The following is a 24,569-nucleotide window of genomic DNA, read 5'->3' on the forward strand; positions in this document are numbered from 1 at the left end:
ATGCAGAGCTGTCAACTGATCACTACCTTGTGGTGAGTTAGCGCCGATGGTGGGAGATGATGCCAGTCGAACATGGTAGGCCCAAATATATCTTGAGGCTCAGCTTGGAAGGTCTGGCAGAAGAGGAATCCCTTGACCGGAAGAGTTTCAACTCCCACCTCCGAAAGAACCTTGCTCATGTTCCAGGGATTACTGGGGACATTGAGTCAGAGTGGACCACGTTGCGTGCTCCATTGCTGAGGCGGCAGACCTTAGCTGCGGCCATAAGGTGATCGTTGCCTTTCGCACTGGCAATCCGCGAACTTAATATTGGACACCACTGGTGAGGGATGCCGTCATGCTGAAAGAGGAGTCTTATCTGTCGTTTTTGGCCTGTGGAACTCCTGAGGCAGCTTTTTGGTACCAGCTGGCCAAGCAGAATTCAGCTTTGGTGGTTGCTGAAAGGAAAAACTTGGGCATGTGATGAATTTACTGAGGCCATGTAGAAAGACTTCCAGACGGCTTTGAAGTAATTGTGATCTACCATGCGGAGTTTCAGGAGGGGAAAGCAATGCAGCGTCAACACTGTGTATAGTGAGGATGATCCTTGTGAGTCGGTGGGGAGAATACTTCGAAGACCTTCTCAACTCCACCACCATGACTTCCCATTAGGAAGCAGATTGTGGGTTTTCTGAGGCAGGCTGTACTGTTTTTGGGGTTGCGGTCACTGAGGTGGGAAAAAAAATTCACGGTGGCAAGGCCCCGGGTGTTGACATTCACCTGGAATACCGAAAGACTTGGGATGTTGTGGGGTTTGTCTTGGTTGACACACCTCTGCAACATCAGGGACATTCCCTCTGCATTGGCAGACTGGGGTGGTAGGCCCCCTTTTTTTAGAGGGAGGACCAGAGGGTGTGTTCCAAATACAGGGGAACAATACTCCTCAGCCTTCTTGGTAAAGTCTATTTAAGGGTAGCTGGAGAGGAGTGTCAGTCGGGAAATCTAATCTCAGATTCAGGAGAAGCAGTATGGTTTTCATCCTAGCTGTGGAAGAGTGGACCAGATATATACCTTCAGCAGGGTGTAAAAGTTCACCCAACCAGTCTAGATCTGTTTTATAGACTTGGAGATGGTGTTCAACTGTGTCCCTCGGGGAGTTCTTTGTGGTTACCAAACCCCCTGATATGGACTGTTCGGTCCCTGCTCGACCGGTGTCAGAGTTGATCTACCTCGGTGGCAATAAGTTGGACTCTCTTCTGGTGAGAGTTTGACTCTGCCAAGGCTGCCCTTAGTTATGATTCTGTTCCTAAATGTTATCAGGAGAATCTCTAGGCGCATCTGAGGTGTCGTGGGTTTCCAATTTGGTGGCCTCAGTATCTCATACCTGTTTTTCCATAAATTGTGGTTCTGTTCGAACAAAACTTTCGAGAAAATGTGTCAAAGTAATTTTTTTTTGCGGGCCGCATGTTAGTATGGTTTCCCTCAGAGGCCAATTATGACTGTGAAACCTTATACAGGAAGTAAGTCCTCGATTCACAAACAAGATTTGTTCATACACTGGCGACATAACCCGAATTCCCGCGAGTCAGATATCACCGTTAAAGTCAAAATTTACGTCAAAATACTTTCTATGAAAAAAATACAAAATACATTAAAACAAATAAGATGCTGCTACGAGAGGGAGATGGCAAAGGAGGGGAGGCTATGCTTAGCTATTGCTAAGATAACATGCCGGTTGCCCTTGCTTGGGGTAAATTCCTCAGCATCCTTGCCATTGTGCTATTTCAAAGTTTGGAAAATACGCCGTGCCTTTTCCTGAATGAGCATTAGGCTGATCTTAAGTTTGTTGGTTTTGATCCTTGATCCATAAAGTAATATTTCCATCTTGGAAAGGAACAAAGAATATTGCTTCGGGGTTTTTTTTGTCTTCACAAAAACAAAATTGGTTTGTGATCACTCTATCCTTCATAAGGGCGAAACCCTTCACATGCGCTAAAATATGGGCTTTGTCCTTAAGAATGGTCACCAAGTTCTATTTCACAAATGTTGGTCGGTGTTTCTCCTTTCTCCGATCTTTTTATGATCCTAAGTTTTGTTTCCATGGTAATAGCTTTTCTTTTGGTTGGACCAGCATTGCCAAAAAAATAGTTTTATGGTTTAGAGGCATGATGTGTAAAAAAGTGAGCGAAAAATACAAAGATACTCCTGGCACACAAACACAGATAAGCTATAAGCATTAGCTAAGCAGAAAGACTGTAGTCTTGGGAACAAAACATGGGCGTCCTAAAGTGAAATGATGTAGATCTAGTATGGTGTAACTCAAAGACTTCCTGTGTATGTTGCATCACCTGATCATTGTCTTACATTGTATGTACACAAGTCAATGAGATTTGACGAATGCTCGCAAATCTTCACTGTCGAGCACGGAAAATCACACGCGTAAAATTTGTTACGAGTAGAAAAAATATATATTGAAAGACGTTGCTTATTTTGTGTAGTCTTGACATTAATTTACGTGTTTATTTCATAAACGCTAACTAAACAAGGCTGCTCCTAAACAATCAGTATTCACCTGGAAACAGGAAATGCAAGTTAACTGTACCGAGCATGTACGGAAGTGATGCCAAAACCACATGTTCCGAGCTGCTTCACGTACTGCGAGCGCTTTTACGTCGAAAGTCGTCAACATAATGAGCCATGTCAAAGGAAATTCAGTTACACCAGGAGTGCGGAATGTGTCGCTTGCGAGGCAGTTTTGGTTGATCGTGTGACGGCGTGTGTGATGCCAAAACCACATGTTCCGAGCTACTTCACGCACTGCGAGCGCATTTACGTCAAAAGTCATCACCATAATGACCCATCTCAAAGGAAATTCAGTTACACCAGGGGTGCGCAATGTGTCGCTTGCGAGGCAGTTTTGGTGAATCGTGTGAGGGCGTGCCCCAAAAAAAGAAGACGTTAGACTGTGATCCACCTCATTACTTTATTCCAGTGTGCCCAATACGTCGAGGGCCCGCACATAAAGGCGCGTTCTAGCAAGCTGGCCTCCTATTTACGGCAGTCAGATCTCGGGGGGGTGGGGTAAACCTGGGCACCCCTGAGTTACGTTGAAAACATTTCTAGGACATAACACAGGTAATGTTTCAGTAACTATAAGTATGAGATTGTGATTTACTTTGACTTGATCTAAATTCTAAAGTTAGACTAGTGCAGGGGTCACCAACGCAATGCCCGGTTCAGATAAAGTTTGTCAGATCAAGAATTTTTATTGATGAAAAATTTCAAATACCGTTTTATATCATGTTCTACTAATATCATCTGAAATTGGAGATTATCATTTCTGAGTTTGAAATTTTTGTTTTCTATTTTAGTTATTTTATTTTTAATTTACAGGTATGTTATATTAATCCATTAAGTTATTTTAAGGTCTTGAGATTCCATCCTTAAAGGTCAAGTGTCATCCCTATAAACATTCTAAAATAGATATTGTAATGAAAAATACATATAACATTATTCACTTCAATGTCTAAAAAAATACGAGCGGAGAGCGCATCATCCATGTGGAACTGTCATTCGACGACATCCATGTGGTCGCCATATTGGCTGCATCCCTGTCCGTGACGTCAGCCTGGACATTCACCATTGAAAACACTCTGTGGACCCTACTATGGGAGACGAACACGCTCCTTCTGACACGGAAGCTCTTTCCGAACAAGAGAACATCACACAACCAAGTGAAGTCACCAGGGCAATATTACCCTTTTGTTTCGAGCCATATTCAGATGATAGGCGATCACGGCCAAACCGCCTCCTGTCCGATCCACTTCCGCGGCGGAGATGACCCATCGTTGCCCGGCGCCGCGGGTGGCTCATTTTCACCGCCGAGGTGGCCTATCATGGTGCCGAGCCGGGTCGCTTTACTGCGTTGTCGTCGCTCGAGGCTGAGTGCGCCATAAACAATTGTTTATCGCTGCTGCCATCAGCGGTGCTGTTTATCGCAGACGACGACTGCGGCGGCTATGAACAATCCTTTCAGCAATGGCGCACTCAGCCACGTGCGATGAAAACACCGTAAAGCGGCCCAGCTCGGCACCGTGATACGCCACCTCGCTGCCGAAGTGAGCCACCCAGCCGATGCCGTGACTGGCGGACGCAAGCTGACAACCTGGCCGAAGCCGTTCTCGTCCGCAAGGCACGACGCTGCAGCCTTCGCTGGCGAGCCGTCACAGCAGCCCAGGCGGAAGCCATCCGACGCGCACATCAACACATTTAGCAACCCTGTCATATGTACGCGGATCTTTTGTTAAATTATGAGAGACGGATTACGTGGTCCACCCGGCATTTTGGCAAACACGAAGGAACAACGAGCTACCTTCCTGGAGGTAAAACTAATAGAAACAAGTGAGTCCACTTGAGGGCGCCATGTACGTCACTTCCTGCTTCTTCTCAAAAGCAAATACCTCAAGAGGATTTTCATGGCGCGAGTTAGGAAAAGCTATATACGTCAAAATCATGTTTGGTGGTGGAAAAACCGCATGGGTCCATGTCGGCTGCCGTTTTTTCAATTACAGATCAATTCCTACACAAACACAGTGCTCATTTCTCAGCTTTATTCTCATCTAATGAAGAAATAGCAGTATTGGTTTATTGGGAAGACGGAGGAATACGTCCATACAGATTTGAACCTGTGGCTGTTTCAGCCAACAGGGTGGCCAGGGTCCAAGTGATAATGAAGGGATCTTTGGCTTGGTCGAAGTCGGCGGGAGTGTTGAGATGATGATGGTGAAGGCATAAAAAAATGTCACTATTGAGCAACTTATGTGTGACGTGTTGAATCACTCAGCTTTTATGTGAACGATATGTTCAATCAACAATGAAATGCATGCAACCAATAGAATCTTTTTTTTAACTATTAAATGGTTATTATGTATGCCCATTTCAAGTTTCACCTAGAGTATTGTATTATTGGTGTTCTCAATATGCAGCGATCACCTCCCATCTACACACATGGATGAAAGCACGCACACACAACAGTCGCACTCACACTCACTGAGTCACATTTTCCCGCATACAGTGACATCAATGAATGTCGCAGCAGACTAGATGAAGAGTCACAGTTTTACAGAAGCTAAAAGCATGTCTAAAGGACCTCAACTCCACCAATCAGAAGTCTCCCATCTTCTGAGCAACCACATTGCAGAACATCCAGGTCTGCCTGGAGCCATTTGACCTGGTTATTGACCAGTCACAGTCTGTTTTATCCATTGACGTTTGTTAAATGCAGTTGACACAAGGGTGGAAAGATCATCTTAATTTAGATGTACTTACAAAGATCATTCCTCTTGATTCCATTGTGTCATAGGGTGGAACAGGGTTGCATGGATGAATGTGTTTTCTAAATCTGTCCAAACATTAGTCAAGGAAATATTTTTGGTTGCCAGGATACTGACGGACAGAAGCCCTGCTAGACAGATTTCCGTTGATTATTTTAAGTCTGAATGAACATTTTTCATTTAGTACTTTAGATTTGTGTGTTTCTCTCTCCTGGATCCGCTCACTGTTTGTGAGGGAACTTTTTGACTTACTCTTCTCTTTGCATCTAATTGTTGAAATAGATTTCTATGTGCATATGCAGTGTTGGGAAGATTACTTTAGACATGTATTTGGTTGCAATTAGAAGTTAGCCTGTTAAATATAATAGTGTAGCGACAAGGCATCTGAGAAGTATGCACAGCACTTCCCTTTTTTGCATTTTGTCATTTGTAACCTCATTCCAAAATTTAACAATTTCCTCAAAGTGCTACACACATCCAATAATCCTTAGTATATGTATATTTTTTAATATTTGCAAATTTACAGTGAAAAAAACAAGTATTTGAACACCCTGCTATATTGCAAGTTCTACCACTTGGAAATCATGGAGGGGTCTGAAATTTTCATCGTAGGTTCATGTCCACCGTGAGAGAGACAATCTAAAAAGGAAAATACAGAAATCACACTATGATTTTTTTTTTTTAATGATTTATTTGTGTGATATGGCTGCAAATAAGTATTTGAACACCTGAGAAAAGCAATGCTAATATTTGGTACAGTAGCCTTTGTTTGCAATTACAGAGGTCAAATATTTCCTGTAGTTCTTCACCAGGTTTACATACACTGCAGGAGGGATTTTGGCCCACTCCTCCACACAGATTTTCTCTAGCTTAGACAGGTTTCTGGGCTGTCGCTGAGAAACACGGAGTTTCAGCTCCCTCCAAAGATTTTCTATTGGGTTTAGGTCTGGAGACTGGCTAGGCCATGCCAGAACCTTGATATGCTTCTTACAGATCCGCTCCTTAGTTTTCCTGGCTCTGTGCTTCGGGTCATTGTCATGTTGAAAGACCCAGCTACAACCCATCTTCAATGCTGTGACTGAGGGAAAGAGGTTGTTCCCCAAAATCTCATGCCCGAGGTCATCCTCTCCTTAATACAGTGCAGTCGTCCTGTCCCATGTGCAGAAAAACACCCCGAAAGCATGATACTACCACCCTCATGCTTCACAGTAGGGTTGGTGTTCTTGGGATGGAACTCATTATTCATCTTCCTTCAAACATAGAGGAATTATGACCAGAAAGTTCAATTTTGGTCTCATTTCACCACAAAACCTTCTCCCATGACTCCTCTGTATCATCCAAATGGTCAATGGCAAACTTAAGACGAGCCTTGACATGTGCTGGTTTAAGCAGGAAAAACTTTCCGTGCCATGCATGATTTCAAACCATGACATCTTAGTGAATTACCAACAGTCACCTTGAAAACGGTGGTCCCAGCTCTTTTCAGGTCATTGACCAAGTCCTGTTGTGCAGTCCTGGGCTGATTCCTCACTTTCTAAGGATCATTGAGACCCCACGAGGTGATATCTTGCATGGGGCTCCACTCCGATTGAGATTGACCGTCATGTTTGGCTTCTTCCATTTTCTAATGATTGCTCCATTAGTGCAACTTTTTTCACCAAGCTTGCTTGGCAATTTCTCTGTCGTTCTTTCCAGCTGTGTGGAGTTGTACAATTTTGTCTCTGGTGTCTTTGGACAGCTCTTTGGTCTTGGCCATGTTACAAGTTTGAGTCTTACTGATTGTATGCGGTGGACCGGTGTCTTTATGCAGCTAACGACCTCACACTGGTACATCTGATTCAGGATAATACATGGAGTGGAGGTGGACTTCTAAAGGCGGACTAACAGGTCTTTGAGTGCCAGAATTCTATCTGATAGACAGGTGTTCAAATACTTATTTGCAGCTGTATCATACAAATCGTAAAAAAAATCATACATTGTGACTTCTGGATTTTTCTTTTTAGATTATGTCTCTCACAGTGGACATGCACCTAAGATGAAAATTTCAAACCCCTCCATGATTTCTATGTGGGAGAACCTGCAATATAGCCGGTTGTTCAAATACTTATTTTCTTCACTGTATAAGGAACAAAGCATAACTAAGAAACCGCATGTGCATAAGTACTCATAGCCTTTGCCACTAAGCTCAAACTTGTGATCAGGCACATCATATTTGCACTGATCATCTTCTATGTTCCTACAGCTTAATTGGAGTCTGCCTGTGGTTAATTCAGTGATTTGAGATGATTTGGAAGGCCATACGCCTCTCTCTACAAGGTCACACAGTTGACAGTGCCTTTTAGAGCCACAAACCAAGCATGAAGTCAAAGGAATTGTCTGTAGATCTCTGAGACAGGATTGTCACAAGGCAAAAATCTGTGCAAGGCCACAGAAAAAATTCTGTTGCTTTGAAGTTTTGAATGATCATAGTGGCTTCCTTCATCTTCTTTTCCTTTCGGCCTGTCCCGTTGGGGGTCGCCACAGCGTGTCTTCTTTTTCCTTCTAAGCCTATCTCATGCATCTTACTCTCTAACACCCACTGTCCTCATGTCCTCCCTCACAACATCCATCAACCTATTCCTTGGTCTTTCTCTCACTCTTTTGCCTGGCAACTCCATCCTCACCACCCTTCTTCCAATATACTCACTCTCTCGCCTCTGGACATGTCCAAACCATTGAAGTCTGCTCTCTCGAACCTTGTCTCCAAAACATCCAACTTTGGCTGTCCCTCAAATTAGCTAATTTCTAAATCGATCCAACCTCAGCATCTTTATTTCTGCTTCCTGTTGTTTCTTTAGAGCCACCGTCTCCAATCTGTACGTCATGGCCGGCCTCACCACTGTTTTATATACTTTGCCCTTCATCCTAGCACAGACTCTTCTGTCACATAGAACACCAGACGCCTTCCTCCAGCTGTTCCACCCTCCTTGGACCCGTTTCTTCACTTCCTTACCACACTCACCATTGCTCTTTATTGTTGACCCCAAGTATTTGCAGATGTCTACCCTTGCTATCTCTTCTCCCTGGAGCTTCACTCCTCCCCCTCCACCCCTCTCATTCATGCACATATATTCTATTTTACTTCAGCTAATCTTCATTCCTCTCCTGCCCAGTGCATGCCTCCATCTTTCTAATTGTTCCTCCACCTGCTCCCTGCTTTCACTGCGGATCATAATATCATCTGCGAACATCGTTGTCCAAGGGGATTCCAGTCTAACCTCGTCTGTCAGCCTATCCATTACGACCGCAAACAGGAAGGGGCTCAGCATGTCCATGTCCCTGATGATTACATGCAAAGCCAATGAGCTTCTTATCAACAATACTTTTATACACTTGTAATTATAGTTTATATTTTTAATAACCTTAAATTTCACAGTGAGTATGATGCACCTACTACATTGTTGGGCTTTTGCACTTTTTAAGTGGCAACACACGATCATATAGCTGAAATATTGCTGTCTGCCACAACCAGTCAATCCAATAATAGTCATAGAATTTTGTATTGAGTAGCTGGAAGGTCATGGAAAATTCAGGGAATTTTGATTCTCTGGAAGTGTACGAACCCTGTACTTCATTCATTAACTTCTCAAAGTATTCTTTCCATCTACTCAGCACACTACTGGCACCAGTAAACATATTTCCATCACTATCCTTAATCACCTTTACTTGCTGCACATCCTTCCCATCTCTATCCGTCTGTCTGGTCAACCTGTAGAGATCCTTTTCTCCTTCTTTTGTATCCAACCTGGTGTACATGTCATATGCCTCTTGTTTAGCCTTCGCCACCTCTACTTTTGCCCCATGTCGCATCTCAATGTATTCATTTCGCTTCGAATCAGTCCTCTCCGTGTCCCACTTCTTCTTCGCTAATCTCCTTCCTTGGATGACTTCCTGTATTTTGGGGTTCCACCACCAAGTCTCCTTCTCCCCTTTCCTACCAGAAGGCACCCCAAGTACTCTCTGCCTGCCTTTCTGAGTACCTTGGTAGTGTTTTCCAGTCTTCCAGGAGGTCTTCCTGTCCATCTAAAGCCTGTCTCACCTCCTTCCGAAAGGCAACACGACATTCTTCCTTCTTCAACTTCCACCACCTGATACTGTCTACTGCAGGTAGTTCGTCACAAGTGATGGAAGAATGGAGCAAGAGATCGACAGGTAGATCAGTGTAGGGTCTGCAGTGAATTTGCCTATCGTGGTAAAGAGACAGCTGACCCGAAAAGTAAAGGTCTCAATTTACCAATTTATCTATCTATGTTCCTGCTCTCACCTACAAGCTGTGGGTTTTGATAGAAAGAACATGATCAGAGATACAAGTGGGTAAAATGAGTTTCCTTCACATGGGGTCAGGGCTCTCCCTTTGAGAGAGTGTGAGAAGCTAGGTCATCCGGGAGGGTCTCAAGAGTCGAGCCGCTACTCCTCTGCATGCATAGGAGCCAGTTGAGGTGGCTCAGACATTTGTTACGATTCCCTTGGGACGCCTCCTGTTGAGCTGTTTGAGCAAGGAAAAAGCCCCGGGGACGACCCAGGACATGCTGGAAATTCTGTCTCTCGGCTGCCCTGCGAAAGCTTGCGATTCTCCCTGAAGAGCTGGACGAACTGGCTGGGGAGAGTGAAGACCGAAGGAGTTCCCTCCTTAATCTGCTACCTTCATGACAGGACCTCGAATATGCAGGAGAAAATGGATTGAAGGATTTTTTTTTCTTATTTATTTTTATTGAACTTCAATAGGTGGATTCGCTCACATCAGCAATTCTGGCATCGGTTTGTTTACTCTAAATGTACAATATGAATTTTGCCAACTTATATTTTTATTTTCAGTGTTGTGTATACACAACGTTTATTTTTCTCTCTGGTCCTTTTAAATGCATACAATCTACAATAAGTTACATAGAGCTCTAACAGGTCTGAGTAGTTAAGACTAACTGCAAATTCCAATTACGAGACGCTGATTTTGTTACACAAAGCATTATAGTTTGCCAATGTAAACTGAGAGAGCATATTGTGTTTTTCTTAAGTTCCAAGCATTGTTCTTGTCTGCTGAAATTTTGACATTTTTTGACAGTTGCAAAAGACAGCGTATATGACAGTTCATGCATACTTTTCATGTTCTACTTATCGTCCCACTGGTTACAGGTGAGCTGAAGCCTAGCTGTAGGGTAAATAGAGATTTTTGCAATGTTTGACAAAAATTTAACTTTAAAAATTTGCAGATTTTTTTTTTTTAATGTACAAAAAGCACCCCATGTGGAAAGTTTTGCAGATTTATTAAAAAAGAAAAAAAACTGAAATATCAGACAGCCATAAGTATGTAGACACCTTGCTCAATATTTAGTAGAAGCATCCTTTTGAGCTAATACAGGCATGAATCTTTTTGGGAATGGTGAAGGTTTGTCACACCTGGATTGAGGGATCCTTTGGTTTTCCTCCTTGCAGGTCCTCTCCAGTTCTGTCAGGTTGCATCGTTGAACATTGATGGAAACCAATTTTCAGGTCTCTCGAGAGACGGTCAGTTGGGTTTAAGACAAGTCTCTAGCTGGGCCATTCAAGACCATTCACAGAGTTATGAACACACTCCTTTATTTTAGCTGTTGTGCTTTAGGTCATTGTCTTGTTGGAAGCTGAACATTGGGCCCAGTCTGAGGTCCTTAGCACACTGGAGGATATCCGTGTACTTGGCCACATAAATCTTACCTTTGAATGCAATCAGTCGTCCTGTCCTTGTAGCTGAAAAACACGCTCATTGCAAGATGGTGCTGGCAACGTGCACAACTGTTGGGACCGTATTGAACAGGTTATGAGCAGTAACTGTTTTTTTCCCCACACACAAACCGCTTAGCAGCTCAGCTGCTACTTGGTTGCTTGTTGTTGTTCCTCTTCAGACTCCTGATTGGTTTGATGATACCAAGTTCAGTTGGGTGCTCCTGTACTTTGAAATCCTCCTCCTCATATTCCAACACCTTGCTCGCCATTGTGTATAGTGTGTAGCGCACTGTGTTTGTCATTTACAATGTCTTTTCTGGTAGCCCTTTTGGTAGATAGAGTAACCACACCTTGGTTTCTTGAGCTTCGGGTATGTTTGGGGAGGACTCAGTATGCATCATAAAAGCCCAAATTTTAGTTAAACTACAGTTGACTACTTGCTGGAAGTTGCCTGCTTGCATTTTATCACATAACTCAACTTTTAACTAACCCCATAAAATCTTTTGTCATGTCATCAACTTTGTGAGTCTTCTGTGTGAAAGTACTCAAAAAATCAAATGTACTGACTTCATTTATTAATTTCTGAACTGAGGTCTCACTTGACCTTGTCAGAACCCCTTTTGGGGTCCAATATAGTTTTCAGTCACAGTATGTGTCTGTACAGGCCACCAAAGAAAATTAACTTTTGTTGATTTGGGTCTTTCTCTTGTTCATTAAAATTTGGATACTTCACCTCACCAGGTTTCTGAGTGCCATTCTTGTTGTATTTGAGTTCAATATTACACAATTATCTAAAGAAAATATTTCCATACTCTATCCGACTTGCTTTCTTTTGTACAGGACACTAAAGAAAATTAACTTAATTGTTGATTTGGATCTTTCTCTTGTTCATTGAAATCTGGATACTTTACCTCACCAGGTTTCTGAGTGCCATTCTTGTTGTATTTGAGCTCAATATTACACAATTATCTAAATAAAGAAAACATTTCCATACTGTATCCGACTTGCTTTCTTTTGTCTCGACAAAACAATTTATCAGAGAAAAACATAAGGAATAAAAAATTGTATAGTTAAATAACCAAATTCCATCCATAACCATTCTCTTCATTGCTTTAAGTGCTAACCTCTCCTATTTTGGCTTTTTATGCTTTTGTACCTGCTGAATGTGACTCACTAGTTTGTTCTCAAGAGAGCCCCCAGATGGCTGTCTACTTCACTGCACCATGAACACAAACTGGATATCAAAGAATTCTCATGCAATGCAAAATTAATCCAGTTGTAGGCAAACTGGGAATGATTGTGAGCATTAGCTGTAACGAAGATATTCCTGTCACTGAACAATTTACTTATTCACTTGAAAATAACAATTCACAAACTCAATATCCTTGTGACACCGAGCATTTTTTTTCCACAAGGGTTGAAAGTATAAAGTAAAATCTAATCCTAATCCTTGCCCTATTTCAGGATGGGACAAGCACTCATATGGTTACCATGGAGATGACGGGCATTCCTTCTGCTCCTCCGGGACTGGCCAACCATACGGTCCAACTTTTACAACGGGTGATGTGATTGGCTGCTGTGTTAATCTCATCAACAACACTTGTTTTTACACCAAAAATGGCATCAGTTTAGGTCAGTGGAAATTGATCCATGTACATGTATAATTAATGAGTTTACCTGTAAAATATTGTCATGGATTTACTAGTAAAATATCTTAATTGCTTGGAATTCCTTTGTGTATTTAATTTTTTTTTTTTTATCTTACAGGTGTAGCTTTCACAGACCTCCCCGTAAGTATCATGTTGCAACATTTACGATATGCTACTGTCTCAACTTGAGGGGATCTACTTTGATTGACTTACAGTTGATATAAAATGTCTAAAATAGGGGTGTCCAAACTACAGCCCAGGGAACAGTTTTTATTGCCCTGCGGCAAATTATTTATTGAATATGGGCCGCACAAGAAGATTGCGATCAACTCAGTTGCCCTTCTCGGTTTCAAACCAGATGGTGATAGGCAAAACAAACGCAGTAAATATGATACACTTGCCTCCTGATGCATTCAATGACCCTCAGTAAAATCCTATACAGCCATTCAGAAAAAATAGCAGCACCAAAGAATTCCAAGATAGCAAGGGAAAATATAGGTTTCAAACATGGTGAGAAAATCAATATTTCTTGAAAAAAAAAAATCAACAAACTGTGTTTGATTTGCAATAAGGATGTTGAGGTGATCAAAGAATATGGTGTATTTCGGCACTATGAGACCAAATATCAGCCCTACATGTACTCCTGTTCAAAATGAACACAGAAAGTCAAGCAAATGGCAGCTAGCCTGCTCAAAAACAGTTTATTCCATGATCATAAAACACTGGAAAACACCACAACAGCAAGCAATGCAGTGGCTAAACGTATTTCACAAAACAGCAAACCGTTCTCAGACAACAATTTAATAAAGCAGTTCCTCATTAAATGCAAGGAAATAATGTGCCCAAAAAATGCAGGATTTCAACAACGTGATTTTATCTGGGAATACAGATAAGACTAATGTATCTTTGTTCCTTTTTTAACTTCTTTATCAAAGGGTCCTCCTATGTCACTCAAGCTGTCTTCACCAATAATGGCACGGGAGAAAGCCTTATGTTGGTTAAATACACCTGAGTTATCTCCCTACTGATTGTATAAAGACTGGTTTAATGTACGGAATGAGCTTGTCATTTATTCACTGCATCCAGAAAGTTTGAAGGGCAACGTAGGGAGAGGAAGAAAGTATTTGGACTCCCACCAATTGTCTAAGTTGTTCCACTTAAAAAGATGTCTGTAATTTTCATCATAGGTACAGTTCAACTGTGGGAGACAGAATATGATATATTTTGGCCCCTTTTCCATGCATAGCTTCTCTTGGTCTATCATGTTTTGGGGCTGTCACTGGCCAAAATTGCCTTTCAACCCTCTCCAAAGAATTGTTTTCTTTTTTCCTTTTTTTTTTTGTAATTGGTTTGAGGTCTACAGACTGCCTAGGCCACCCCAGGACCTTGAAATACTTCTTCCGGCGCCTCTCCTTACTTTCCCAGACTTTGTGTCTGGGGTCATTGTCATGCTGGACCCAGCCAGATTTGGGGGATGCAGGCTTTTGTCGAAAATCCCCATTCATCCTCTCCTTTATACAGATCAATCATCCTGTTCCTTTGTAGAAAAGCACACCCAAATCATGATCTCTCCACCCTCATGCTATACAGTGGCTAAGATATTCTTGGGCCACTAATTCTTCTTCTTCATTCAAACGCAGCAAGTGGTGTTTTTATCAAAATATGGTATTTTGAACTCATCTGACCACATGACATTTTGTCAATCCTCCTCTGGATCATCCAGTCACTTTTGAACTTTAGACCGGTCTGGAGATGTGCCTAAGCAAGGGACATTTGGGTGCTGCAGGATTTGAATCCACGACAACGTAGTGTGTTACTAATTATTACTTATGTGATTGTGGTTGCAGCTCTCTTAAGGTCATTGAACAGATCTTCCTCAGGTTTTGAGGCAATCTCTTCCGAGTCACAAGATCGATACCCCACAACAGAGATCTTCTATATTCTAGGGTCGAGGGAGATTTTAAATCATCTTATGTTTCCCCCATCTTTTAGTAATAACGACAAAAGTTGATCTCACCAAGTTGCTTTCCGATTGTGGAGTAGCTGATACCACCTTTGTGCAGGTCTACAATGTTGTCACCAGTGTGCTTGAATAGCTCTCTGGTTTTGGCCGTGGTGGAAAGATTGGATTAGAGTCTGACTGTTTGTGGGTATGGAGAGTTTTCATTTGTACAGATTTAGAGTTCAAACGAGTGTCTTTAATACAGGTAATATATTGAGGATAGAAGAGCTTTTTAAAGATTAGATGGCAGGTCTGTGAGGCAGAATTCTTAATGGTTGGCAGGTGTCTCTCTTTTCCTTTGGAATATACAAAATCATACAATGTGATTTTATTGTTTTTTGTTTCACAGTTTTTCTGTTTTACAGTGTTTTTGTTTCGCAATCTGTCTCTCACAGCTGAAGTGTGGCTGTGATGAAAATTACAGACCACTTATCGAAGTGGGATAACTTGTACACTTTGTGAACTGTACAAATACTTTCTCCCGAAGTGTAGATTGTGCAACTCGTGATTTTTATGAAGTTCTTTATTTCTTTACTATTATCCACTTTTGTCTTATTTTGATGGGCCATCACAATTTTCTCAAGTCAATAAGGATTGCCTTTAATATGAATGCCCAATATTTTAAATACATTTGAACCCTTGCAAACTTTATTATTACAATGTTTTTCAAATGGTTATTGCTCATATGAAAATTACATCATATATTCCATGAAAGACAGTTACAACAGTGACCAAAGTGAAGAAAATATTGTAAAATTGTGACATTACCAAAGATGTCCCTATAAATTGTTGAAAAAAAACGAGGAAAACTGATCAGGGTTGGCTGCCAAAATGCCCTTGACAACATTGAAGAAGCTGATGGCGTTTCTTGCAAGTATTACCTTTTTAGTACATGTGACAACAGCCATGTTTGGGGTATGCGGTTTGGTGGCAAGACTGTATTGTCTTACAAAGAAAAACATCCAGGTCTGACTAAATGCAAAAATCTCACAAACACATGAGGAAAATGTGTTACGGTCAATGAAACCATGGTTTCTTTATAATTTTTAAGTAATAACTGTTACTTCTAAAACAGGACTCAGCAACCTTTTTGAGGCTGAGGGCTACTTCGTGAGCACTGATCATAGGAAGGGCTACGTGACCTGTTTGCGGCAAATTTCAGACTCAGTTCATTACACGTACATAAAATATTTTTGTTTTAATTTATTGTGCTAAATGACATTATAGGTATTTTAAAATTTTATTCATGTAAGCAAGTCAGATTCAGAGTTTAAAGCACAAATAATAGTAACTATTTGTGGCCTTTGGTATTTTTAGAACATACCTCGCTGGCGCCTTATGTGGTCCTCGCGGACTACCATTCGCCCGCAGGCACCGCATTTGTGACCCCTGTTCTAAAAGGTATTAGGACACAAACACAACACTGCTCATTACCAGATAAACATTATATCTACTATGAAACATAGTGATGACACCATCATGCTTTGGGGGGTTGTTCTTCTTCAGCTGGAAATGGGGCCCTAGTCAAAAAAAAAAAGGTCTGTGCAGACTTTGAGGCAGAATGAGGACACAAGTCTTGGTCCCATTACTTTGATAAACTTTTGCTATTTAAAAACTGTTTTTCCATCTTTTCTGCATAATTTCTCTTGCCAATGTTAGTTTTCTTTGTTAGGTGGTTTCTGGCCTGATTGTGCAACCCCAACTGTACAACTGGGCACTGCCCTCTTTAGCATGGCTAAGTTGGAAAAAGTTTGCTAGTAAATCACAGCTTGTTTTTAATCAATGTGTGAAATTCAGAATCAACCCATATTGGTCAAGTATGAATTCAACACACAAGGAATTTGTCTCCAGTAGTTGGAGCTGCCCTAGTATGACATACATGTTGAGCACGACATCAGACAGTCAATTGACGGAGAACTTGTTTTAATTCACAGTTGAGGAAAGGATGGATTGTCATCTAGCATTTAGAGCAGTAAGAATGCCCATTAGAGTGATAGTCCAGTGCGATGGCCATTGTGCAAAAGGTTTTTCAGAATTGCAAGGAGTGTATGCAGATTAAAGTGACGAGTTGTGGGATAGTCTTGGACAATGTCAATTGTACAAATGTTCCAAATAGTCCTCAGTTGATTGTGCAAGTGGTAAAGATGCTACTCTGTTACGAGAGGCTAATATTGTTCAACAACTAATGTATAGATGTTGCAGATTGGTCAGATTACCGCAGAGAGTGCATGAATAATCTATGATTTAAATACTAATTGGCCCATCAGAATGTGACAAACACAAGGCAGAAAATTTCCAGGATAGGAGGTGAATTAAACGTTAGGTGTGCAAGAATTTAATTGCATGAGGGGAGAAGCTGTTTGAATGCCTGCTAGTTTTGGATTAAATTGTTGAATGGCGCCTACCCGAGGGAAGGAGCTCAAAGAGCTGGTTGCCAGGATGTGAAGGGTCTGATTGGATCTTGCCTCCTCTGGTCCTAGTTCAGGTGGTATGCAAGTCCTCAAGGGTGGGTAGGCTGGTGCCGAAAATCCGTTCAGCAGTTTTGATTGTCCAATGCAGTAGAGTTTGGAGTTTTTGGCAATCGCTGTGTCTCAGCACGTCCTGTAGCATGCTGTGCTTCCTCAGAAGCCACAGGAAGTCCATCCGTTGCTGGACTTTTTTGAGGATGGACTTCATGTTTGTCTCCCACTTCATGTCCTGTGGGACTGTAATTCCCAGGAACTTGGTCTTGAAGGTTGACACAAGAGCTGTGGTTAAGGATGTCTCCTGAAGTCGATGGTCAATCTCTACAGTCTGGAGCGCGTTCAACTCCAGGTTGTGTCAGCCACACCAAAGTTCCAGGCTCTCCACTTCCTGTCGATACGGAAACTCGTCTCCATCTTTGAAGACCCCGCTGACTGTAGTGTCATTTGTGAACTTCAGGAGTTTGACAACTGGATGCATTGAGGAGCAGCAGTTTGTGGAGAGTGAGAAGAGACGCACGGAGTGGACACAACCTTGGGGTGCTCCAGTGCTCATGGTGCATGTGGATGAGGTGGTGTCCCCTAGGCTCACCTGCTGTAGCCTGGCAGTCAGAAAGTTGTAGATCCACTGGCAGATAACCGATGAGACGCTGAGGAGGAGGAGTTCGGGGGATGATTGTGTTGAATGCAGAGTTGAAATCCACGAACAGGATCCTCACATAGGTTGCCACGCTGTTGAGGTGTTCAAGGATGAAGTCCAGACCCATGTTGACTGCATCATCCACAGACCTGTTAGCTCAATAGGCAAACTGCAGTGGGTCCAGCTGTGGACCTGCGACGCTCTTGAGGCGATCCAGCACATGATGTTCAAAGGACTTCATGAGCACAGATTTCAAGCCAATTTACCTGTAGTCATTCAGACCTGGGATTGCAGATGTACTGGATGATGGTGAAGGGTTTAAAGCAGGTTGGTATTCCGCACAGATCCACCTGTTGACAATCTTTGTGAAGACTGGATCAAGTTGCTCTTTGCGGACTGTGAAGTAGGATGGGGACACAAGGTCTGAGCCCACTGCTTTGTTAATCTTTTGTTGTATGAAGATGTGTCTCATGTCCTCTTCGTGGATTGTCAACGCAGAAGTTGGAGGTGTTGAAAAGGTTGGTGGTGCGACTTGGTGTGTATCTGGAGTCAAAGAGTCCTTTTCAAATCTACAGTAAAAGCTCTTCAGGTTGTCTGCTAGCCTAGCATTGTTGTCCGGGGGCCAAGGGGGAATTGTCGCTTGTAATTGGTTACTGATTATCTAAAGCGGTGATTATCTCTTGCAAGTTCTCTTCATGCCTGCTTAGGTTTTCTCCAGGTACCACAGTTTCCTCCCACATCCCAAAAACATGTATGGTAGGTTAATTGAAGTCTCAGAAATGCCCATAGTTGTGAATGTAGTGTGAATTTTTATTTTTGTTTTGTTTTGTGGGAAGTGTCTTTGAGTGTTGCAAAACACTAAAACAGTTTTATGTATTCCAGTATTATTATTGTAATGAAATAGAACAAGGCTTTAAGATTGCATTCGAGACACAGGGAATGATGTGAGACACAGGGAATGATGTGTGTGTGTGTGTGTGTTTCTTTCAGCTTGTCCCTTTCGGGGTCGCCACAGCGTATAATCTCAGATGAACGCATACATATGTTTGGCACAATTTTTACGCCGGATGCCCTTCCTGACGCAACCCTTCTCAGGGAGTGGAGGCCCCAGTGGGATACGATCCCACAACCCCTGGTTTACCAAACCAGTGCTCTAACCACTGAGCTACGGGGCCTAGGAATGATGTGTACATATCTATATTTATTATTCATTCATTTAAATCTGCTAACATCACTCATGAGTACGCTCAACTGCGTAGTACGTCGTTCCTCTGGCGAACAATTCACTCATCATACTAGTGCTTCGCGCCTTGGCGGATCATGAATGAATCACTCTTCCTCAGTACAACAGGTCAGCGAACACTCAGTGCGCAACAGCCCCTCCCAAGAATGAATCACTCTTCTCTTCCTCTGTACACCGATTCAGTGAAGAAATCACTCAGTTCATCTGACCAAAAAATTCATTGAATGAATCACATAGTTCCTCAGAATACAATTTCAAGAACAAATTCCTCAGTTAATTTAGGTCCCTCCTCTGCCAGCACAGTGCTGCCTGACACTGGCTGGTCATTGGTCATTCACAGAACTTAGAGACATCGCTGGTGAGATGCAAATCAGTATCACTCCTTCCTCCACGCTGGATTTTCATTGATCATTTGTAAATATTCAAAAGTAAGTGACAGAACGCTTCAACAGTTCCGTTTCCGCTCCCAGACGACTCGCCAACCCCACTCCGGCCGGCGGCAGCCTAGCAAAAAAAAAAAAAAAAAAACCCCAATCATTTCATAAACCGTTTTTCTTCAGTTCGTTCATTCGTTATTAATGAATCATTTGCGAATTTTACACTAGTGCCCTGCCTTTGGCTGATGACCAGAAATTTTAATTTATAAATATTTTTTTAGAATCAAGTTATATCTGTGACCATTATGTTGTTTTTTTTTTTTTCTTTAACAGAGTTGTAGCAATGATTTTGTCCACGTGTATACTTTGGGGCACTTCCAATGTTGACTGCTGCAATCAGTCTTTACATTTTGACATTTCAAAAAGCTTCTTTGTTCCTGGGTGCGTCATTATGGACCAACTAGAAATGTTTATTATTGATGGACACAATGGAACTTAAGGAGTGACAGATAACAGTGATATAGGTATCTTATTTTTCAAATCTTCTACTCTTCTCTCCACACAGCCTAATTTGTACCCTACAGTGGGACTACAAACTCCGGGTGAGATTGTTGATGCAAACTTTGGACAGCAGCCATTTGTCTTTGACATTGAGGACTACATGAGTGAATGGAAAGCTAAAATCCATGGGATGATTGCTCGCTTCCCAATAGGAGAAAGGCTGGGTGACTGGCAGGCTGTCCTGCAGAAGTAAGTTTCATTGTGACTTTACCATACACAACTACAGATCGGAGCTGAGTTTTGGATCTTGTTATATAGACGATATAATGATTTGTAGTGTCTTCTTACCGAGATGCTTTGTGTTGTCCGAAACCAACCTACAGGATTGTATGAGTAAAGGGATGCTCATTAAATCTTTCAATTGAGCGCTTTACAGCCAAGTGTTTCTACTTACTTTGACTCTAGTATGGTGTCAAGCTACCTTGTCCACCATGGATACTATGCCACTGCCACTGCCTTTGCCAGAGCCACAGAGACAATGATACAAGAAGACCAGACATCTATAAAGAACAGACAAAGTAAGTTAATAAATTACACACATTAATTTCTTTGTCTTATTTGGTTATGCAACATTTTTTACTTGTTGTAGAAGCCTACTGTTATACTTAACAGAAAAGAGGAAGCATAATTGCTATGTATCTGCTTAAAATTATTATAAGACATAAGAGCTTTTAAGTCTGGACTGTATTGAAAACAAAAGCTTTCCACAGTATATGCCTATGCTCCAGACTAACTTTTTTACTTGGAGCACAGATAAACCCAATGGTAATTAAAACATTTTTAGGGGTGCACACTCTAAATTGATTTTCAAAATAAGTATACACATTTCTTCTAATTTTCTCGGTTACTTGAGCAATAAATACTTTGAAAATGAAAATAAAATGTTTTTAAATCCCTGTTTATTAGCTATGCATTGACACAACATAAATGTTACTCATTCAGTCTAAACTCATTTACTGCCCACCCTTCTAGTTAACATACGTTTTTGACACCCTGTATACATGCTTTAAATGGCAGGGAATGAGTGAATCCAAAATTAGAGGTGAGACAGTACAATTTTACACAACTTTAAAGACATGGGAATGTCCAGTCATCACACTGTTCAGGACGAACATGGGCTCTGTGTCTCAGAGATGAACGAGTTTTGGTCCAAAATGTGCAAATCAATCCATAACAAAACATAGAGCTCTTGTGAAGATGCTGGATGAAGCTGTTAAAAAAAGTGTCAGTCTCCACACTGAAAAAAGTCTGGCACCGACATGGGCTGAAAGCCTACTTACAGAGAATGAAGCCATAACTCCTAAGGAAATGTAAAAAAAGACAGATTACAGTTTGCAAAATGACACAAAGACAAAGATCTTAAATTCTGGACACATGTCCTTTGGTCTGATGAAACTAAAGTGGAGCTGTTTGGCCATAATGACCAAATGTTACATTTGGAAGTAAAAGGGGGAGATTTTTGACATGTGTATTAAGGACAACAAGACCGAAAATAAAATTATCATTGATTGGAAATCTATGGACTCCATCTTTATCATTGAATGGAATTGGTTTAGAGGTCAGATCATCATGAAATTAGGGACTTTTTCCTTAGACACCCTGGATAAAAAAAGTTGGGGCGCAAACCATTTCTATACCAAGATTGTAATATTTTTTTCATTTTTATTGATATTACATTCACATGCATGTACACACCTCTTTAGTTACATTTTTAAAAGACTACTCAATGTGTTTTCTCTAAGAATCCCAACCTGTGGCTCAGAGAGGTATCACATTGTGTGCATGCTTTCAATTACTTTTGCCAAACAGGAATACAAAAGCTGGTGCTGGAAGGACGTGTGGGTGAAGCCATTGACGCTACTCAGCAACTTTATCCTGACCTATTAGAACGCAACCCAAATCTTCTGTTCATGTTGAAGTAAGTCATGATGATTCAAAGCTGGGGATTTTTTGAAAAAAAGTTAATAAGACCAATATGCATGTTTTTTTAGGTGTCGTCAGTTTGTGGAAATGGTGAACGGTACAGACAGTGAGGTTCGCTGCTTGACCATTCGCTCTCCCAAGTCCCAAGGGAGTTACCCTGGTTCTCCCAATGTTAGCCCTTGCCACGGGGCAGGAAATTCAAACATGCACACTGGAGGTAGATTTCCTTTTAGACCCATTTTTAGATTAATCACAACAGTTATTTGTCAATACATTTTCCTACTTCCTCCAGGTGGAGAAAGCCCAACATGCAGTAATGGGGTGACTCCCTCCAAAAAATCAAAAAGCCACAGTAGCGTTGTTAGCAGCAACATAAAATACCCCAGCACGTCCTCCTCAGCCTCCTCATCCACCTCCTCCTCACCTTCATCCATCAACTACTCTGAGTCAAATTCTTCTGACTCCACCAAGAGCCAGCCACACAGCAACAACAGCAACCAAGAAACCAGGTGAGAAAAGGATGTCTTAATATGGTGTCAAAAAAACACTTAGTCTTGAAACAATCTATGATATTCAAGCACACTTTGACTGTAATTCAATTACCGGTATTTAATTAAGCGCTTTATTCTAGAAGGGGGCGTGAATGTGAATAATTCTTAATTTTACCGAACTATCTTTTAAATTTCTGTGCTACTACCTTTGTGGGAACATTTTCAGTAGGCTGTTACCTGTTTATGACTGTGCCCCAGTGCACAAAGCAAGAATCTTGGCATACTGGTGGATGAATTTTTCAAGAGCCAAACAATGAGATTATTGGGCATGATCCACAGCTCCTTCGGCACTCAAAATTGTTCCTCTCCCTCTGAAAGGGTTTGGTACACACTTTCCTGGAATATAGCTAAGCAATATGAACCGACCACCATATGTGTAATGTGGAAGAGCTCAAATCAATAACGGGGAGAGCCACTTAGACAGTATCAGGCCTGAGTGATAGTGTATGTCCTATCCAACGAATAAAAGAGCTGAATCTCCCAACACATTTCTCAAATGGAAGGTTAGCTGTAATAGCACCAAACTGAGATCCGCTCCACATTTTGACTATTTTTCCAATTCATTACTGTAGACAATGGGATATCTGTTTCTTGTTGCTTGGTGATATGAGAGCTCTGATGTTACAATTTTAACTCATAATGCATAGGTATGTCTTGGGTAACATTTGTACCGGTATTGTAGAAGTGTTATAATTACAATAATCGATTGACAATCAATCATTTTGTTTGTATTATTGTATTTTGATTAATTGTTCAAATTCTCTGACATAAGCTTATCAACAAAAACAATTCTCACATTTTTGTAGTCTTATGTGAAAGCAGACTCTTTATATTTCTGTTTGACTAAAGTAATAATTAAGACACTTTAATTAATTGATGGCATAAAGAGAATAATTGATTTTTAGAGATATTTGATAACAACAGCCCTAGTATAATGCTCAAAGTGAAAGAATAATTACATTGTGCCTGTCTTTGTGTTTGTGTGTATAGTGACAGTGAGATGGAGATTGAAGCGGAACACTACACTAATGGGGTTGTTGAGGGCTCAACCCATCGTATCATGAATGGCACATATAAACACCAAGAGATACTTCAGCCAGATGACAACAGCATTGGTAATGGTGTCACAAGCATGCACAGATGCAGACTGTAATGAAACATTATCAGACTACTTTAATTAATTTTCTCATTTATTTTGTATTATAATTCAACTTCATGTGGTCTGTTTTGTTCATCACACATTGCTTACCTCCCTGGTTATCAAGGTAAACTGCTAATATGTGTGTCTGTGTGGGTCACCAGGAGAAGAGGGTTATAGAAATGGCAGACAACTTTGTGGAGGGAACCAGGCAGCTACAGAAAGGATGATACAATTTGGAAGGGAACTTCAGGCACTGAATGAAAAGCTGTGCCGCGAGTATGGAAAGAATACAACACATAAGAAGATGTTGCAGGTATTAACACACACACACACTTCCCCTTGCACACCCACACATACCTCGCACTAACAACTGTCCTAAATGTTAAAATTATGCCAGAACTCTGATGAAGAGCTTTCTGTGTTTGGGAACAGTTAAATCCCGGTGTGACTGTTTTGTACTGGGGAAAAAAAAGAGGAATATCTTGAAATACACAATATTATTTAAAGTCCATGCACTTCATAACCAACATCTGTCGGTCATGTAATTTTCTTTTAACAAAACTTGTGGAGATTTGAAAGTTTCAATAGTTTTATTTCACTCATACAAATTGCTCATTGCTCAAAAACTACACAACCCTCTGTAATTTTACCCTTGGAATTTCTTAAATTTCTGTATAAATTGGTCAAAATGGGGTCTGATCTTCATCTAAATCACAAGAATACTGTGTTCTTGAGCTTATACCCCAGAAATATGTTTCTGTATTTTTAATGAGAATAATCTTGAGCATTCACAGACCTTATCCCAACTTTGAAGCTTGGTGGAGGGAGTATCGTGGTATGTGCATGTTTTGGCACATCAGAGCCTGGACAGCTTTCTCATCTGTGGAAAAAGAAATTCACAGTATGCAAGATATTTTGCTGAAGAACTTTAGGTTATCCGTCTGACAGTTGAAACTCAAAAGAGGATTTGTG

At 41.3% G+C, this 24,569-nt stretch overlaps 1 protein-coding gene across 3 annotated transcripts in view; it reads left to right on the forward strand.

Annotated features, from left to right (window-relative positions):
- The window catches only part of ranbp10 (RAN binding protein 10), a 66,012-nt gene that overhangs the window by 35,938 nt on the left and 5,505 nt on the right, over positions 1–24,569 (forward strand). For 2 of the 3 annotated variants that reach the window (XM_061822272.1, XM_061822273.1), the window contains 9 exons: positions 12,513–12,680; positions 12,816–12,838; positions 19,987–20,171; positions 20,388–20,500; positions 21,792–21,900; positions 21,974–22,122; positions 22,198–22,414; positions 23,447–23,571; positions 23,759–23,910. In XM_061822272.1, coding sequence (XP_061678256.1) covers positions 12,513–12,680; positions 12,816–12,838; positions 19,987–20,171; positions 20,388–20,500; positions 21,792–21,900; positions 21,974–22,122; positions 22,198–22,414; positions 23,447–23,571; positions 23,759–23,910 — 1,241 coding nt within the window. Of the gene's footprint in view, positions 1–12,512; positions 12,681–12,815; positions 12,839–16,084; positions 16,101–19,986; positions 20,172–20,387; positions 20,501–21,791; positions 21,901–21,973; positions 22,123–22,197; positions 22,415–23,446; positions 23,572–23,758; positions 23,911–24,569 lie in introns of those variants that run through there. The other variant, XM_061822274.1, reaches the window with a different exon arrangement.

This window comes from Syngnathoides biaculeatus, chromosome 6 (assembly GCF_019802595.1).
Source record: "Syngnathoides biaculeatus isolate LvHL_M chromosome 6, ASM1980259v1, whole genome shotgun sequence".
Lineage (NCBI taxonomy): Eukaryota > Metazoa > Chordata > Actinopteri > Syngnathiformes > Syngnathidae > Syngnathoides > Syngnathoides biaculeatus.